Below are 20,799 nucleotides of genomic sequence, written 5' to 3'. Positions count from 1 at the left end.
TTGAGCCGCTCCCCCATTCACCTCACCAAAACCCCCAAAAATTGTCTTGAAATTGCTGGATTTACGGCATTAGTACGAATTAATCTCACTGCAGCCATTTAGGACTGGTAATTCATGTCTTAAGGACCCTGTTAATGACATGATTTATGGCCCTGACACACAACTCAACCCTGGAGGCCCAGAAATGGAAAATTGAAACTGCGGAGTCTCATTCCCTCAGGTAGTAAATTGTTCCCAGAATTTTTAAAAAATTTAAATATTAAAATGTATTTTTTACTTTTCCTTTCTGTCTTGTTTTCTCTCTATCTTAATCCACTCTCTTTATATCTCTTTCTGTATCTAACTTGACTCTAATTCACCCTATTTCCTTCTCTCTCATTCCCTTTGTTTCATATCCTCTAACCTTAAATTTCATTGGTTAAGGAGGTAGACCATTGGGCCTAACGTTCATGAGGTCCCAGATGCCCCACTGACCTCACTACAACATTATCAATTCCCATTTCCAGCAATTTGTTGTGCAAAAATAATACGATCTGAAGGGCAAGGTAAAAAATTCAATCCACAGCGCTTGCCATGCGATGTGCCGCGCCAGCGATTTCTGGGCCATTGTATTTCCTTTCCCTAACCCAGGGAAGCTAAAGTCAATTGCAGCACCTCACTGCTGGCGTGACTCGATCAACCAACTCAGCACAGACCAGGAATTGATTATGAGACTTTGTGGTTTATGAGCTCACCAGGCAGGGCCTTGCACAGTAGGCCATTGGGCGTGCTACTGAATATAGCCATTTAATTTTGCTTTTATATCATATGGGCCTGGAGTTTCCGCTAGGTTGTGCTTTTTTTTCAGCGCAATTCACCCGAAATGGGCCAAACCAGTGCAAAAGATCGAGGAATTTTGAGTGCAAATTACGTCCGGCGCAAATCAAGTTTCCACAATCTTTTGCGTTAGTTTAAAAAACACCGCGCCCACAAAAAATTTTCAATTATTTAAAATCGGGTTACTCACAGGTGGTAGATGAGCCACTGATTAAAAATGCTTATTTTGTGATTAAACCCATTTTCAGCTATATTAATAAAACGGCACCAGATTACCACGCTTAAATATATCGAGGAATATCTTTTAATGCAAAATTTTTTTAAAATGATGTTCTAAAACGCTGCCTGATTACGCTGGTTCATGGAAGATTTTACATTCTGCGATATTCAAATGAGTTTCAGCAGAAACTTGAGCAAAAAAAAAATCACATCTGCAAACTAGTACAATTTTGAGCGCAATTTGCGCCTGGATTGCTGATTGCGCCCAAAGCGGAAACTCTTGGCCACAATATCATAAGGAATATATTGGCAACTATAAATGTAACTCTTTTCCAAGTGTCCCATTTTTCTCTAAATATATCAAGAGAAAGAGATGGGTCCGGTGAAAGTGGAAGTGACTCCAATTATGTGCAGTAATTAACAATGAACTGACAGGCAGTTCTGGGTAATATGTATGAACAGTAAAGTTTTAAAATTATAAAGAGCAAGTGAACAAGAAATTTGAACTTGCATCACCTTTGTGAAATTGTGGTACTTAAAAGTTAGTACTTAATAGTTCTGGTAATTACAAAATAATTATTAATTATTACTTCCAAACTGAAAAAAAGGCATAAAAATGCCTTAAATGTTGGCTTTAATTATTGAGAAAAACAAACCTGGTTATGATAGTAGCAAAATATTTGTGTTTCTTAAAGCTTAAATCAAAGGAGCTACATAAAGATTATCAGTCGGAATCCATGCATCATAAAATTGATTACATCAAGATTTCATTACTCACTGCCGAATAGGGAATTCCAGAACTTTGTGCCAGTTTTTGGCTGATTTGTACCTTTCCATTTATAAAGATCAGACTTCAACATCACTTTGTTTTATTTATTAAAAAAAACTCCATAAAAATGCAAGAAGCCAGAACAGTCTTCAAAGGTAAACTATAAACCAGTGTCCCACTGCCATCGCAGCACCATACGAAGACAGCAGCCAGTGAAAACCTGCCAGAAGTGGTTGCCCGTATTAATTAAAGAGTTTAAAGGCTATAAAGTTCCAGATTGTTTCTGTTAGTAGGGAAATCATCCAAAATTCCTTACAACTCTGTCTTTCATAGAATTATTTGTCTTTGGGCACTCATTTAACTCTTTGATGGACATGGAGTTATACTCCAATACAGTTGCATTTACACTGGAAATGCAGTCAAAAATAACTTACACTTACACCAAAAAATGACTTCAAGATGAGATATATTGTAAGGGCGATACTGGAGTAGCATTGTGTAACCTATTCAGTAAATCAAGAATATGCCACTGCATATTGGTAAATTAGATGATCAGACAGGAGTTCAGTTCAACAGGAGTGAGTTAAAATTCAGTGAATTCCAAGAGAATGTAAAGAAATGAAGAGAAGGATCAGCCTCAGGCTGTAACAGCATTTGCTACAAGTTGTTCACGCTGCAGAGATGCAAAGTGGACCTACAGCCTACAAATTTCAGGATAGGGCAACGTTCTACATAGACTGCAACTGGGTGAAAAAAAATACTGTTCAATAACTTCAGAATGTAAGTGCTGTTTACTTGCAAAAACAATGCTGCTCTGTTTTAAGATGCAATCACGCTGGTCATGAGTTGGGGTCTGCCTGGCCCAGCAGCAATGTTTTTACATTCCAGGTGCAACCAGTCCCCACATTTCAACAGCATCTATCAATTCAAAGGTCTTGGGCTTGGGCTTTTGCTGCAAAGCAAAATACAAGCATGCTTCACTGATTGAAAAGTATAACTCTGTGCAGCTCAGTAACTATTAATAATTATATCCAAACTGAAATAAAAATGGCTTAATAGACCCAAGCTGCCTATCCAGTGTAGTATTGTAGGGTAGAACATGCTAACTACAAATGCTTTTCCTTCTGTTAAGGATGATGGTAAGGGGCATGGTGACATTCCCTTTGAGATGAAAAAAAGCAACAAATCTTGAGACTGACATGCAATATCTTACCTGTTAATAATATGAAGTGATTAAGCCAATAGCCTAGAGTGAAAACATGGCAAAAAGGATAGAGACAGAGAACAGCACCTCAGTGCAAGTCTCAGGACAGAGGGAAAATAATGAGAAAGAATCAAATGCTCGGCCTGCAGTTTGATAGCAGCAGAATGCTTCACTGTCACTGCATTAGTGGAGATCCATTGCAAGATAGTAAAAGAGTCTTATGCCTCTATGATGTTTAGTTTTGCTCCTGACTGTCCAACTATGATGACTTCATCCATTCTCTATGAGAGTGCTGGGAGGGTGAACTTACCAGAAAAGAACATTTACAGGAATCTGGGGAAGCTGCATAGTTGTGATTTCTGACTGTAACTAATCATCACTAAGTCTGAGTAAGCCACTGGAGGGGCCTTGTGTTGGCTAGGCTAAGGAGTCTTATGTGCATGGGGTGTTGTACCTCACTAGACACTTTTGGAAGATTCCCAACAAATGAGATATGTTGGGAATAGCCTCTAATCTCGTCAGGAGCAATTAAATATTTCCCTTTTCTTTCAAACTAAGGTGCTCTTGTACAATCTACGACAACAAATGGCTTCTGGTTTTTCAAATGTGAACCCATATCTTTACTAGACGATCAATATATAATACTATATTGCTGTGTAATGTGTGAATAAATCACACCTTTAAACAGGTACCGACTCATCTTATGGTGTGCCAAAAAGATAAATATATAGTGGTGTTTTCTGATATTCTACATCTTGGACAATATAATTTGACCTATTAAAGGTTTGGAAAGTGAGTGGCAACTGGTAAGTGGAACTTGTCTACAGTAACGGTCAGCCTTTCTTCTCTGTGCAACTGCATTTGTCTCGGATCCTGCTATCAATTTTAAGCACCAGTTGGCACAGTGCAGAAGTTCAACAGCAATTAAGAAACATCACCTTGCATTTGACTATCAGCTACCTAACCATTCATTTTTGACTTCCTGCCTCTCTATCATAACCACATCAAAAGCAGCAAAATCAGGAACTTGAGCATTGTTTGTGCAACAATAGCAAAACTGTTATCCAGTTTAAGAAACAACAAAATTCACTTAATGCTGTTTCAGAATAATATAATACCACGGACAACTTTCTAAATATAACTAACTGAAACAGTGAAGAACTAACATTTTGTACAATCTCAAAAAATCAAACCTTGTCAGGAATTGTTTTGTGTCATATTATTTCAATTGGGTGTAGGTTTTCACCCTGCCATACCCACTTTCATGCTGAAGGACTACTGGCCAAGGTTCATTCTGTGAGCTATGACTGACATATTGTTATATCTGTGTAAGCAAAGTACAAATGGAAAAATCCAAAAGTACAATGATGATAATAATCTGATAATCTGCTGCAGTAAAGCTGAACAATGATCTTGTCAGTGCTGCAGGAAGTTCAATATTTATAGCAGGGGATATCAAACGATCATCCTCAATGGGATAGGTTTTGAAACAGCTCATCTTTACTTTTGCCAGCTTCCAACTTATTATTGTTCATTTCAAAATTAAGAGCACAAATAGTACAATCTGTGATAAACACATGAGGGAGATAGGAATAGAAGGTTATGCTGATAGGGTTAGATCAAGTAAGGTGGGAGGAGACCCGTGTGGAGCATAAACACCGGCATGGGCCAGTTGGGCCAAATGGCCTGTGTCTGTGCTGTAAATTCGATTTAATTCTATATTAATAAAGAAGACTGTCAATATTTAATTGATTTACAAGTTTGCATTTGAAAACTGCCATACATACAGGAGCAGATTTACAAACACAGCCTCGCGGCATGCAGCTTCGCCTGCTGGAGGCACCTTCCAGAATTCAGGGTGCAGAGGTCAATGGGCCTCTCAGTGGTTGAGTATCAGTAACACAGCAGTGTAGGTGCAATGGATGCTGTGGGCAGGCAAAGCTTCATGCTGGGAGCATGAATTCCTAAAATCTACCCTAAAACAGTTTCCTTAATTCGATCTCTTTTTAAAGACTAATTACATTTTAGAATTTATACTTTTCGTACCCATCAATGTTACTGCTGGGGAATGGAACTCTTATCCCCTTTTGCCATCCAATGTCACATCAAACAACCTCTGATGACGTATAGCACAGGCCAAGTGCAAAGTAAAGCTCCCTTTACTCTGCTCCAACATTTACCTTTAGTACAACCTCAGAAGAATATTACTTAGTGTACTAGTCTGATCCTTTCCACTTCCTACATCAGTCATCCATGCAGTAAGGTTTCATCAGTGCGCTATGTGTAACAAAATTGGAAACCCATTTACAATAACTTTTGTCACATAGTGCAGTGAAAATCTCCCCCTTTATACTCCTCTCTAAGTGAGAGTGCCAGATTAGTAGTGATGCAATGGGCTATATACTGGCTTTTGACCTCTGATCTGGGTTCAAATCCATCACAGATTGATGGGATACAAGTCTCCTCTGTCTGCTGCCAATGAGGTTGACAGTCTCAACCCAGTTCCTAGTGTCCATGTGTTGAAAATGCCCCAAATGTGGTACTAAATGATACAAAATTGACAATCTCATTCTGAGACCAAGGAATGGTTGGTGTGGAAAATGTCATACTAATCCAATAGGACATGCTCTTCTGAGCTTGGAGCTGAGGCACGTTGCTGGGGCAATGTAAAGGGAGTGCTTCATGGTGATGAGATACCTGAAATGGGAAGTCTTCCATTCTTTGATCAATAGTCTTGATATGCACACAACATTTTACAAATGAAATGATTGCGAGCAGCCTCAAACTACTTGTAACAAATATAAGTTCATAGTACAGAATTACCCTCAAAATGTGTTGCCACTTCATTCAGAGAGTCCACAGGGAAGCGCGAGATACAATACATCAACACTGGTGCAGTGCAGGTGTGCTCCTGAGATAAGTGGCTGAATTCCAGGAACAGAGCAATGTAGGGAAAGTTTTGTACCTCATACAACCTATACCACAGCTGAAAAGAATGTTTGTGCTCTGACATGGAACAAAGGTCACATCCAGTTCAATGGAATGCCATCCTTCACTTAAAAACCATTGAGACACAAAAAGAAGAAAGACTGAGGATGTAATTTACTTTTTCAGATTTGATCAACAATACAATTCACTTCCGGTTTCAATTGGATTCACAAAAGAACAACATGACTCACCATGAGTCTTCTCTGTGAAAAGGACCTTTGACTCGGTAGTAAAATTTTGACCAGAGAGGATCATTTGTTGTCCGCCTGTCACCAAACAATTGTCCGAGCTCTGCTTTTCCACCATTGGTAGTTCATGTGCAGATCTCTGAGCTGGAGCAACAAAGCAAAATAAATTCATTACAGAAAGACACTGATAATAATTGTAAAAAGTATATTTGAATGTTACAGCCGTTCTTTTGGTTCTTCATACATACCCTGCGTATAAAGCATTCACCGTACCAGTAATTTCTGGAGCAATATCAATAAACATCTCGTGTCAATGTTGTACCTGATAAATTAACCTAATTAGTTGTGGCAAATATACTCAGTCTACCAGTTTCATAATGAAACATTGTTTTCAACCTCAAGACCAGGGTCTTCATATAAGCATGGTATTAATAACATGGTGACCCTCAAAGTATTTAAAAGGCTTTCCACAAAATAATATCGGCACGATTTGTTTGCTACCTCTACTTAAGAAACAAAGAGCTGCATTTAGAGCTGCATTTATATAGCGCCTTCATGTACTCTGGACATCCCAAATTGCTTTAAAGCTAATGAGGTACTTTTGAAGTGTAGTCACTGTTGTGATATAGGAAACTTAGGCTGAATGATTGCAAACTTTATTTAATTAAAATACCCAAACAAGATTTGTTTTTTGCTTGCAAGCAAGATACTCCAGATGATTTAAACTCCAAGTTATACTGTAGCCATTAGTTAAGCTATTTCAAGAAAAAAAATGGAATTTGTAAACAATGGCTCAGTTTCCCAAAACTTTTCTCTGTACAACAATAATTCATCCATGTGTGAAAAGCTTTAAATGTACTATTTTCAATTTACCAGTGCTGGTCATGATGGCCTCATAAAACTACATTTCACAAGTACAGGGTATTTAAATTCTAATTTAATGAATCAAATGGTACAATTACCCATCACTTGCATCTCTCCAGTGACCTGCCCAAAAAACAGCCTAGGTTGTGACTGCATTTGTCTTTCCCTTTCAGCCAAGCTGAGGGACCAGTACAAACGACAGAAGGAGCAGGTTTGCCTCAACAAAGAAAGTGGAGTTTAGCAAATACTAAATTGTTCTGGTTACCCATGTTGCCCTTCATCCTTTCTCCGTCAATAGAATAAAATCAATGAGTTTCCAGAAGCCTGTGTGCGATTCTACTCGATGAAGGATTCCGTTAACAAATACTGATCTTCCTCAGCTATTTTCATCATAATACCTCACTTCCCAGTGCCAATGTACTTTATGAATTCCACTTTATAAACTTAAAATAGAACATCATAGCAAACATATCTGCTTAACAAACCAAAAATAACCTAATCAGATGAGTGAAGGATGTGCTTTGTAGCAGAACTACAAACAATGAATTTAAATAGAACAGAGTCGACAGCTCTCTCTGAGGTGATTTCAGCACGAGAAATTTTCTATAGAAGACAGAGGTAGGAAAATTAAAATGTGCAGTTTGCCTCTCGTGTTACAGCTGGAGTTAGGCAGACCGCACATGTTGTCTTTTCAATATTCTATTAGGGAGTTGGGTTCAATCATATGGTGTTCTGTGTTAGATCAGGAACCCATCACATGCACTTCTGCAACACCATTGTTATAAAAGTTCCTTTTATTATGACACCATCTTCAGTTAAACAATGAAAAATTAGGAAGATATAGAATTTTCACGTAGGCATCACAAGGAGAACTGAGAGACTTCTGCCCTCAAGACACCCTTACTAGCCCAAACAGAGAGTTCAACCTTGCTGAAAATTGTAAAAGGTTTGCAAATAGTTGGGTGAAAGTGTGTCAACAAATGCAACTGTTCATGATTTTTTTTTCACAAAATAAATGTTACAAAGAAAAAGCAAAGGAATTTCATAAGTCAGTACTGCAGAAGAGGGGTAATTGTGGGAGTTTAGGCTCCTGGGCACAAACCCTTGCTTTCTGGGAGTGCCAATTGGAGAATCAGAAGCAGAGGTCAGCAGCCCAATTCACACTGCTGACCTCTACACCCGATTCTCTGATTCATGCTCTCAGGGAGTGAGGCTCTGTGTCGGGAGCCTTGTCTTGTAAAGCTTACGCTAAAATATCTATTAATGTCCAACACTGTAGAGTTTGTCCCGGGAACTTAACATGCTTGAAAATAACTTCATGTAGCAACAACAGTCCTTTGAATAATAGCACAGGGCATTCCTTTTAACCATCTAACTGCTTTTGTTTAATTATTATACAGTTAGATAAGGATGGACATTTAGGCAGAGTATCATATTTATTTTATTTGTTTTCAGGATATAGGCAACAATGGCAATGCTGCATTTATTGGCTATCTCTAATTGCCTTGAGATGCATGCGATACTACAAGAATTATTTATTTGGAAAATTGTGATTAGTTTGTAACAGCTTGAAAAGATCAGAAGTATATTATATACATTGATTACAATCCAGCAGTTACTGGTATAGATATTAATAAGAACATAAGAAATAGGAGCAGGAGTAGACCATTTGGGCCTTCGAGCCTGCTCTGCCATTCAATAAGATCATGGCTGATTTCTACCACATCTCCACTTTCCTGCACTATCCCCTTATCCCTTCATTCCTTAAATATTCAAAAATCTATCGATCTCTGTCTGGAATATACTCAACAACTGTGCCTCCACAGCCCTCTGTGGTAGAGAATTCCAAAGATTCACCACCCTCTGGGTGAAGAAATTTCTCCTCCTCTCAGTCCTAAATGGCCAACCCCTTATTCTGAGACTGTGACCCCTGGTTCTAGACTCTCCAGCCAGGGGAAACATCCTCCCTGCATCTACCCTATCAAGCCCTGTAAGAATTTTGTATGTTTCAATGAGATCACCTCTCATTCTTCTAAACTCTGGAGAATATAAGCCTAGTCTACTCAATCTCTCCTCAAAGGACAATCCCCCCATCCCAGGAACCAGTCTGATGAACCTTTGTTGCACTCCCTCTATGGCAAGTATATCATTCCTTAGGTAAGGAGACCAAAACTGCACACAATACTCCAGGTCTGGTCTCACCAGGGCCCTATATAATTGCAGTAAGATGTCTTCACTCTTATACTCAAATCCTCTTGTAATAAAGGCTAACATACCATTTGCTTTCCTAATTGCTTGCTGTACCTGCATGTTAACTTTCAGTGATTCGAGTACAAGAACACCCAAGCCTCTCTGAACACCAACATTTCCCAATCTCTTACCATTTAAAATACTCTGCTTTTCTATTTTTCCTACCCAAGTAGATAACTTCACATTTCTCCACATTATATTCCATTTACCATGTTCTTGCCCACTCACTTAGCCTGTCTATATTCCACTTGAAGCCTCCTTGCATCCCTCACAACTTAAATTCCCACCCAGCTTTGTATCATCAGCAAACCTGGATATATTCCATTTGGTCCACTCATACAAATCATTGATGTAGATTGTGAATAGCTGAGGCTTGCGGTACCCCACTAGTTACAGCCTGCCAACTCGAAAATGACCCGTTTATTCCTACTCTCTGTTTTCTGTCCATTAACCAATCCTCAATCCATGCTAGTATGCCCAATCCCATGAGCACTAATTTTGTTTAATAACCTCTTGTGTGGCACTTTATTGAATGCCTTCTGAAAATCCAAATACACCACATCCACTGGTTCCCCCTTATCTACTCTACTAGTTACAACCTCGAAAAACTCTAACAGATTTGTCAAACACGATTTCCCTTTCATAAATCTGTGTTGACTCTGCCCAATCCTATTATTATTTTTAAGTGCCCTGTTACCACATCCTTAATAATAGATTCCAGCATTTTCCCTACTGATGATGTCAGGCTAACTGGTCTGTAGTTTCCCATTTTCGCTCTCCCTCCTTACTTAAGTAGTGGGGTTACATTTGCTATCTTCCAAATCGCAGGAACCGTTCCAGAATCTATGGAATTTTAGAAAATGACAACCAATGCATCCACTATCTCTATAGCCACCTCTTTCAAAACCCTGGGATGTAGGCCATCAGGTCCAGGGGATTTATTGGCTTTCAGTCCCATTCATTTCTCCAGTACTTTTTTTTACTAATACTAATTTCATTCAGTTCCCCATTCTTGCTAGAGCCTTGGTTCGCCACCATTTCTGGGAAGTTTTTTACGTCTTCTTCCGTGAAGACAGACACAAAGGGCTGAATTTTGATACAGGGGCGGGCTGGGGTCGTGCAATCCGCATTTTGTGTTAGCCACACAATTCTAAATCGATGTGGGAAAATGATGCCATTTTAACTTAATTGGCCAATTGAGTTCCAACGTGTGGGAACCCATGGCCAATGAGTTTTTCCAGTCTGAAAGTCGCCTCCAATGATTGTGATGAAATATTCATCATCATCACTGCCTGTGACTGAGATCGGTTTCAGTGTCATTTCCCTTCCCCCAGACCTCATTGTATTGTGTACTGGAATGTGCTGTATTGTATACTGGAATGTGCTGTGTGTAGGGCTCCGCCCATACCTGGCCCCGTTTGTAGGCTGGCTCAGTCTGGCCTCAGTCTCCAGAAGGAAGACATCTCTCTCTCTTACGTGTTATGTTCTAAGTTAATAAAAGCCTTGTTTTTGTTCTGCTAACTTCGAGTCTCGGAATTATTGAGGCACATCAATGATGTCATCATTGCTGCTGCATTTAAGGTCTGCAACAAGTCTTGCTTCTTCTGCAGGCTGCCAACCTTTTGGCCTTTGCAGTGAGAGGCACCTGCAGGAAGAATGGCCAGCCACAGACCGAGGTCTGCACCCCGCTTCGATGACGTTGCCCTACAGGCTTTAGTTGAGGGAGCAAGAGCACATAAAGAGGTGCTCTTCCCTTCTTCAGGGAGGAAGAAGCCTCCCCAGCAAACCAAGGCTGTGTGGATCCAGGTGTCAGAGGAGGTCAACTCATTGTCAGTAACCCGCAGAACCTGGATTCAGTGCAGGAAGAGATTTCATGACCTACTGCGCACTGGAAAAGTGAGTATGAATTTCCCATCACCTTCAATCTGATCCCCATTGCCTCTCCTCTCACCAGCACTCAGCTTTAGCAATCTCTTCCTCCACATCCCACTTGACACTGACATCCATGCACCCTTACCCATTCCCTCTCTCTCTATGCTCACATTCACCTAACTATTCGACTATGCAGCCCTCACACTCCCTATCACTGTGATGCTATGAAATCAACTGACAACACACAGGGAGGGCCCTTGGTCTTGCCACCTCACTCCATCTTTGTCTCCTTCTAAGCATCTATGCTATGGATTCTCTACATTCACTCCTTCGTTCTCACTCAACCTCCACTTGTCTCCCTCATTGCAGAAAAAGAGAGCTCACAATAAGAGAGAAAGAGCGAGGACAGGAGGAGGGCCACCCTCAGTAGCCCACCTCACACCCTGGGAGGATGCGGTCCTGGAGATCGTGGGAGTGGAGGACGATGCGCAAGTGGGGGACGGACAGAGGGGCACATCACAGCAAGCTGATGACAGAATAGTTTTCCATCTCTCTCTCTGACATTGCATGAGTCGCTGATAATGATTCTGAAGCTCAAACAGATGGACTTATGGTCATCTGCAATATGCAACGTGCATGTAACCTTGGCATCACATCTCTGAGTCTTTCCTTTACTCCCCCACAGGACCATCGCAAGCACCCATCCCAACTATCCAGGAGGAACAGCCTGAGCCTCCAGACTCCTCAGAGGAAGCTGCAACCTCTGAGGGTGCAGCGTCAGCAGAATTAAGCGCACCCTGCACCAACACAGACACTCACACCTCGGTGGGACCTTCGGGACATAGAGTAGAGTTGACACCTGATGTATCACAGCTCACAAGTGAGCATCAGCAGATGGTGGAGACAGGGACAGCAGTGGAGAGTCCTAGTCAGAGGGCGCAGGACTCTCCCAGCTCGGCTCAGCTGCATGTCAACCCTCTGCCTCTGGGTCCATCCACAAGATCAGCGGTGCTGGAACTCCAGGAACAGATGCAGGAGTCTCTAGCAGGTTTTGTCTTCAGGGTCGCTGCGAGTGTGAAGCGAATGGAGGAGTCGATTGCGAACATGAGCAGAGCCTTTGTGAAGTCATTGGCGCATGAACGCATCACCATGGCAACCTCCATGGAGGTGATAAGTCACCAGAGTGCAGAAAACATGGTGAGTGTTCTGAATAGAATGACATCTCTGGAGGAGCGATGGTCATCTATTGAACAGAGAAACCAGACCTTCATGGAAGTCCTTCTGAGTAGGATCGCCAGTGCAGATATGGGTCCCCATGGCCCCCCTGATGTGCAGCAAGGTGCTCTCCAGCCACTTGCAAGCGCTGAGGGGGACCTGACCCATGAGAGGGAAGTTGGTGGCAGACATCAAGGTAGTGGGGGCTCCTCTCCAAGCGCTCACACTTCCATGCCACTGCAGAGCCCTCGGTCAGAGCCCCACCAGAGTCCACACCCAGCTGAGATCGGCATCTCAACACCTGCACAGCTGCAGGAGCAGCAGACTGTTGGCGAGCCCTCACAGGCTCGCATCCCCAGAGGACACCCGCCAAAGGTGTCGAGACAGGAGCTGCAAGAAAGTGAGCAAGGGGCCTTCACATCTGCTGAAGCCACAGGGGAAGCACCATGTAGGAGCATGCGTAAGAGAAAGATACTGCACAAATAGTCACAAGGGTAGTCACTTGGGTGAAATTTGATGTTTTATGTTAAAAAGCCATCAGATGATTCCTGTAAATAAAAAAATCTGATGGCTACTGCTGTAGTTGTGGCGTGTGTCATTTCACGATTGGGACTTCCACATTGAGGGCTTAGGATTATTTGCAATTGTCAGTATGGTGGTCAAATTGCTAGGAATCCGCTGGTTCTTGGCCATTGTTGATGCTCAGGTAAGAAACTGCGAGGCAAAAGTGCTGGATTGGCTAGGCTAAGCAAATCTGGCCAAGATGAGTGCGTTCCTTGCATCCCGGGCAGCAATGTTCTCGCGTACTGCTGCCGCTGGTTGATGGGCCTCTGCAAGATGTTCGTTTTCGCTCTCCTCCTCCTCCTCCTCCTCATCTGAGGAGGATATGTGAGGAGCCACTTGGTCCTCAGGAATCTGCAAGCCACGATGCTGTGCCATGTTTGAAGTGCACAGCAAACTACGACGATTCTGGAGACCTTGGCTGCTTAGTACTGTAGGGCTCCACCTGATCTATCCAGGCGTCTGAAGCGCATCTTCAGCAAATCAATGGTTTGCTCAATAATGGACCTGGTGGAAATGTGGCTGGAGTTGTAGTGCTCCTCAGCTTCGTTGGCTAGCCTCCTCAACGGCGTCAGTAGCCATGTCTTCAGAGGATAGCCCTTGTCTCCAAGTAGCCATCCGTTAAGTTGGTCTGGTGGACTGAATAGCGGGGGCACACTAGAGTGGCGCAGTATTGAAGGAGTCATGACAACTGCCAGGGTACTTGGCACAAAGATGCAAAATTTCCTTCCTGTGGTCACACACCAGCTGAACGTTAAGGGAGTGGAAGCCCTTGCGGTTGACAAAAATACCTGGATTGCGATGGGGTGCCTTAAGGGCCACATGTGTGCAGTCAACGACACCCTGGACCCTTGGAAAGCCTGCCAGATTAGCTAATCCAACCGCACGCGCCGTGACACTTGCTTGATCCTTGGTGAAATGGATGAGATTGTGCATGATGGCAAAGAGGGCATCGGTTACCTGCGTGATGCAAGTGTGTGCAGCCGCCTGGGAAATGCCGCTGTTGTCTGCTGCTGATCCCTGGAATGAGCCTGAGGCAAGGAAGTTGAGTGCAGTGGTGACTTTGATGGCCACTGGTAAGGGCTGTCCACCTGGTCCTCTGGGCTGCAGGTCTTGTTGCAGCATTGCGCAGATGTCACCCACTACCTCTCGCGAAAGTCGGAGCCGCCTTTGGCACTGCTGCTCAGACATGTTGAGGTAGCTGACCCGGTGTCTGTAGATCCTGTTTGGGGGGTATCTCCTGCGCTGACAGGCTTCCATGGGCTGACCCCTTCTAGCCTGTGCAGCTTCAGTTGGGTGAGCAGCAGCTTGGCGCTCCTGTTGGTGCAGCTGCTGTTGGTGCTGCTGTTGTTCATGGTTCTGCTGGTGCCGCGGCTGGTCTTCGTCCTCATCTGATGTCCAGGAGGGAAGGAAATAAATGGCTCCCATGCTTCTGGTATATGCCTTAGCTGAGGAAGCGCTCAGTCAAGGTGGCGAGAGGGGTTTCCCAGGAGGTCACACTGGAGATGGGTGTCAGGCTCCAAACTTCCACAGCTGTGGTTATGCCTTCTAAAAGTTCCCCCAGACCTGAGACAGCAAAGTCCTGCACCTGCAAATGATGGCTGATCAAATCTCCTATTTAATGGTTGAGCTGCAGCTGATAGTCGGCAATCCAATTGTGCTACCGCCAGGTTTCACCGTCATGTTTCAGAACAGGCGTGCTTCACATGGGAAAAGAGTTAAAATCACAAAGGCGTTTCAAAATGGCATTATAGAGGCAATTTAGTGCTTGTTAAGAGCCTTAATGGCCTATCCTGCCTCTTGGAGGTCGGACGGAGACTGGACCATTAGACACGATTTAATGAAAATTGCTTGGAGGCGGGATGGAGGCAGCCCGCCAGTTTTTGCAATTTTAACCACCCACACGCCTCCAATCCCGCTCCAATGGCCCAATATTTGTTTAATTTCTCTGCCATTTCCTTATTCCCCATTATAATTTCTCCTGTCTCAGCCTGTAAGGGACCCACATTTACTTTCGCTAATCTTTTCCTTTTTACATCCTATGGAAGCTTTTATAGTCTGTTTTTATGTCTCTCACTAGTTTACTCTCATATTCTATTTTCCCTTTCTTTATCAATTTCTTGGTCCTCCTTTGCTGAATTCTAAAATCCTCCCAATCTTCAGGCTTACTACTCTTTTTGGCAACATTATAAGCCTCTTTCTTTGACCTAATGCAATCTTTAACTTCTCTTGTTAGCCACAGTTGAACCTGCATTTTTGTGGGGTTTTAATACCTTAAAAAAATGTATATTTGTTTTCAATTATGTATTAATTCTTTAAATGCTAGCCATTGCTTCTTTACTGTCATACCTTTTAATGTAGTGTCCCAATCTACCATAGCCAACCCACCCCTCATACCTGTGTAGTTTGCTTTGTTTAGATTTAAGACCCTAGTTTCAGATTTAACTAAATCACTTTCAAACTGAATATAAAATTCTATCATATATTAAGGCCACTCTTCCCTAAAGGCCCCTTTACTATAAGGTTATTAATTGACCCTTTCTCACTGAACAATACTAGATCTAAAATAGCCTGTTCCCTAGTTGGTTCCTCAACATACTGATCTAGAAAACTATCCTGCATACATTCCATGAATTCGTCCTCCACACTATTACTGCAAATTTGGTTTGCCAAGTCTATATGTAGATTAAAGTCCCCCATGATCACTGTATTACCCTTGTTATGTGCGCCTCTAATTTCCTGAATTATACTCTGCCCTACATTACAACTACTGTTTGGGGGCCTATAAACAACTCCCACCAATGTTCTCCGCCTCTTGCTGTTTCTTATCTCCACCCAAACTGATTCTACTTCTTGATTTTCTGAGCTAAGATCCTTTCTCTCTACTGTCTTTATCCCATCCTTTATTATCAGGGCTACCCCTCCTCCTTTTCCATTTTGCCTATCTCTTCTAAAAGTTGTATCCTGGAATATTTAGTTCCCAACCTTGGCCACTTTGCAACCACGTCTCTGTTATGGCTATTAGATCAAGCCTGTTAATTTCTATCTGTGCTATTAATTCAGCTATTTTGTTGCGAATGCTTCGCGCATTCAGATATAGTGCCTTTAGCTTTGACTTATTTCTATTTTTCCCTGATGTCACCTTAGTCACTGATGCCTTATTCCCTTTGTTACTCTCTCTGTCCCTTCCTGACTCACTCTGCTTATTTTTACCCAAAACGCTACTCTGCTCTAGAGCCTTCATATTTCACTAGCTGCTTTTAAATTTACTCTTTCCTGAATCCTCCCACCCTCTCTTCATTAGTTTAAAGCCCTGTCTACTGCCCTAGTTGTTTGGTTCACCAGGTCACTGGTCCCAGCCTGGTTTAAGTGAAGCCCGTCCCAACGGAACAGTTTCCTCTTTCCTCTAATAAGCAACAGACTTCCATTTACAAAGCTAAGAACTAAAGCAGGGACTGCAAGCCTACACACTTGACTGAAAATCACCTTTATTATTATACCCATCATAATATCATTATATGGGAATGAGTAGGGCTTTAGAGACCTGGGGGGGAAAATTGAGTCACACCCACTTTGGGGCGCTAACTTCGCCGGGACGCTATTTTTGGCGCTAACTTCGCCGGGACGCTACTTTTGCGCCCCGAAAAAATTAGCGCCCCCACGGCCGAAATTCATCAGTAGTGCCACAAGAGGGAAGTGGGGTGCTACTGGAAGCGCCCCGCCTCCCTCTTGGGGTGCTGCGAGTGAATATCGTGGCGCTACATACCGCAGCGCCACACTCTACGGCACGTTGCGCTGTGGTACTGCAGGCCTTCCTCCCCTTCTTAAAGGGACAGGGGCCTTGTGCAGCGCGACCCGAGGCCCAACTGGGCCACCAGGGATCGGAGTGCCGGCAAAAGAGCCCGGCACTCAAGAGAAGTGCCGGGCTCATGGAGCGCAGCCGGCACTCTGTGAGGGGGCTGAAGAGGAGGCCGGGGATGGCAACGGGGGCAGGTGCTGGCAGGCGGCCAGCAACCAAAATGGCTGCCCGGCACCTCACCTTTAATTAGCGCCACTCCAGCCGCAGGTAGACCCCCCAACCCCGTCGGACATAGCGTCCGGCGGTAAGTCAGGTGGCGCTACCGAAGATCGTGGCCAGGGCGTTGACGGTTACCGCCGCCGCTAACCTCCCGCTGAATTTTGCGGGAGGCGTTGGCAGCACCACGCCCGGGCACTAGTTGCTTTGCACCCCGTTAGCGCTCTGTTAGGGCACTAACGGGAGGCACCAAGCAACCGAATCTTTAGGCCCTGTATTCTTGACTTGTTAATTACATATTAAAAGTCAGGTTTCACACATTCATGTGTGACACACAGTTTTAGTCCCATTATTCACTAAATCTAAGCAAAAGGTAGAGGCTATAGAGGCATTGGAGAAGATGCAAAAACGATTCACATGGGTGATACCAGAACTGAGAGATTATAACTATCAGGAAAGACTGAATAGGCTGGGGCTATTTTGTAGCTAACCAAGACGTGTCTTTTAGAACTCAAGTTTGATTATCACCTAACTCCCATTTCTTTATCTAGTCTTTTCAGTATTGATGGTGCACTATGGCTCTTGGCTTTGGGCAGTTTTCTACATTAATGGCGAGATATAAGTTGTTGTTGGTGATGGCTGCCTTCACCTATGTTTTTCAATAAAGAATGCTTCAGTCCAATCACTACGTGCCCTATGCTGACCTACATTTGGCTACAAGATTGGGTGAGATAAATGGGGCAGGATTTTCATTGGGCCATGGAGACGGGATTGGAGGCGTGTGGGGGGGTTAAAATCTTGAAATCGGGGGGCACAAACCCATCCCACCCCCAACCCGCCTCCATGCCAGTTTCAAAGGAGGCGGATACCCGACCTGTGCTGGGACCCGCCTCCCCGAGGCGGGAAGGGGGTTAGTGCCAATTAACTGTCTGTTAACAAGTAGTTCACAGGCAGTTTTTAGCCTAATCCCTGTTTTTATTGCTGAAGTGTGGGATTCCCGACGGCTCAAAGCCACGCCATGTTAGCAAGGGCTGAAGGGCTTGGAGGGTTCGAGATGTCCGGTGTTCAGGTGAGTGATGGGTGCATGAGTGCAGAGGTAAGTGTGTTTGGTGTGTGTAAAGTGTTTAAATAAGTTTTACTTACCTTTACAGCCTTCCTTCCTTCAGGTCTTGGGAGTCCCTCATTTCACCGGCACAGAAAGCAGAATGGCCGCGAGCTGTCAAAAGTTGCAGCATTCAGCTTTCTGTTCTGGAGAGATCTCTAAATCAGCCTGAGAGGAAGGAATTAACTTGGAGTACAGATTGTCAGTGTTTGACAGCTTCAAACAGCTGTCAAACACTGATATTTCATCTGTCAAAAGCTTTTGACAGATGAAATGTCAATCTGTGACGTCACCTGTTGCCGGGTGGCCCTTAATTGGCCTGCTGAGCCCGCTGGGTGGGCTCAACAAGGTCAATCAGGTGAAAATCACGTGGGCTGGCCACAACTCGATGGAGGCGGGACTACAACCCTGAAAGTTGTAGTCCCGCCTCCTACATGAAAATCCAGCCCATGGACTGCATTGTACACATTAATAAAAATGTGGTCACGTTCCATGTACTTCATACCTGGTTTCATTGTATTCTGTGATAGGCAGCATTGGGGTGGGTTATACCTTGAGAACAGTTGTATTTGTGTGCATGATGAACTCAATAACACACAAGTCAAGTATATTCCGGGGAACATACTAGCTAACAGGAATGATTCATTATAAAAAGAGGATTTGCTCTTGCTTTCAAATTAAAAGTCAGTGAAACACAGACTATTATGGTCACAACTGTATTTCGTGCACTGAATGGACTTTCAGATATAAATGTAAAAGAAAACTTACAGCATTCGATGGGGTTGGAAGCAGCCTGTAGTGAGAGAGCCCTGCCATTGGCCTGAGGAATGTGCACCCGAAAAACCAGCCTGACTCTGGTGTTCTTCCTGCCGATGTCTGTCTCCCCTTTCCTCAGCTCGATGTCAGCATTTCTCAGCTTCAATATCCCAGCACAGTCAATCCTATTAAAAAAAAAGTATCTATTTACAAAACAAGAACATAATACTGGGCTACATCATGTGAAAATACCATTAATTCAGAGTTATTTTATTCCTGTGTAAGATATCTGAACCAAATGACCTGCAAATTCACAGCACGTTGGATATTGACTAACATTGTGAACAGGTCAATTGTCAACCAGGTGACCACTTACTGGTCCGCATTTCACCTATCCAAACATAAACCATTCAGAGATTGCTCATTCATTATTAACTGCAAGGATGTAATTATTCACCTAGCATTTAATGGCCTGGAGTTTCCGCTAAGTTGCGCTGCTTTTTTCAGCTCAATTCGCCCGAAATTGGTCAAACCAGTGCAAAAGATCAAGGACTTTTAAGCACAAATTAACTCTAGCACAAGTCGAGTTTCCATGATCTTTTGCGCTGGAAGCCAGCCCCGCCCACAAACTGACCACACCCTCAGTGTGAATGAATCACCATGCCGAGTTTCTGCTAATTGCGCCCGTTTACGGGCCTTCGAGGAGGCTCTTAAAATTAAGCTTTTTTTAAGCACAAGAACACGAATAAGATACCTTTTAAAAGCTTTTAAATATTAAAAACTATTTAATTTACTAAGAAACTGACTACTGTACACCAATGATACCAGTGAATGGTTCTGTATAGTTTCTTAAAGTCATTTTCAGTTATTTAAAATCGGGTTACTCACAGGTAGTGGACTAGACACTCTTATTTTTTGTGATAAACCCATTTTCAGTTGTATTAATAATACTGCACCAGGTTAACACTCTTAAATATATCAAAGTATATTTTTTAATGCAAGAAAAGAAATAAACAATTACGTTCGAAAACGCTGCCCAATTGTACTGGTTCATGGAAGATTTTATGTTCGACTATATGCAAATGAGTTAGAGTGGAAACTTGAGCAAAAAATTCAATTCAGAAAACTAGCGCACTTTTGAGCACAATTTGCTGATTGCGCTGAAAGCAGAAACTCTACCCCAATGTATTTAGCTTTGACCATAACATGATTAAGGATTAATAGGGTTGTACAAATCTATACAGTAACAAAAATATCGTAAGTTCCTATTCTTTACTGCTTTGTCTGTTTTTATGCAATTAAGGCACGGCAGGCAAAAAGGATGATTTGGTAGAACATCCAAAACTAAAATATATCCAATGGTTTTATGATCTCACTTTGAATCAGTTTCATCATGAATCCACATCTAAGCTGTGTAAAGGCTTCATTCAAATTCAGCAAAGAGTTGGGGCCTCACACTGCTGCAAGTGCATCACCAATATCAAGATTGGTGCCCAGTGTACAATATTGATGTGACAGGGCAGCTAGAGTATGCTGTGTATGTCTCAGTTTTCTCAACCCAAAGGAACCAGAAATGATAAGGTAGTAAAAGATCCCATGGCACTATTCAAAAAATATTCAGGAATTTTCCCGATTGTGCTGGGCAGCATTCCCCCTTCAACCAACACCATCAAAAACAGATTATTAGTTATTCATGCATTTGCTGTTTGTGTGACCTTGCTGTGTACATAGTGGCTGCTGCTTTGGCCTACATAACAACAGTAACTGTAATATAATTCAAAAAAAGTAATCTTTTGGCTGTAAAGCACTTTGGTACATCCTGAAGACATAGGAACAGGAGGAGGCCATTGAGCCCTCGAGCCTGTTTCGCCATTCAATGAGATCATGGCCGATCTGCGATCTAACTCCATATATCCACCTTTGGCCCATATCCCTTAATATCTTTGGTTAACAAAAAGCTATCAATCTCAGATTTAAAAT

At 42.8% G+C, this 20,799-nt stretch overlaps 1 protein-coding gene across 3 annotated transcripts in view; it reads right to left on the bottom strand.

The window, feature by feature from the left end:
* LOC147108617 (nuclear factor of activated T-cells, cytoplasmic 2-like) overlaps positions 1-20,799 on the bottom strand; it is a 184,110-nt gene that overhangs the window by 116,925 nt on the left and 46,386 nt on the right. For all 3 annotated transcript variants that reach the window (XM_086005303.1, XM_086005304.1, XM_086005305.1), the window contains exons 5-6: positions 18,832-19,004; positions 6,188-6,328 (exon numbers count right to left, since the gene is read on the bottom strand). In XM_086005303.1, the coding sequence (XP_085861429.1) occupies positions 6,188-6,328; positions 18,832-19,004 (314 nt within the window). The remainder of the gene's footprint in view (positions 1-6,187; positions 6,329-18,831; positions 19,005-20,799) is intronic.

Source organism: Somniosus microcephalus, chromosome 13 (genome assembly GCF_052327205.1).
Source record: "Somniosus microcephalus isolate GS21.2 chromosome 13, FLI_Smic_1.0, whole genome shotgun sequence".
NCBI lineage: Eukaryota > Metazoa > Chordata > Chondrichthyes > Squaliformes > Somniosidae > Somniosus > Somniosus microcephalus.
This window is presented reverse-complemented; position numbering and strand designations above follow the sequence as displayed.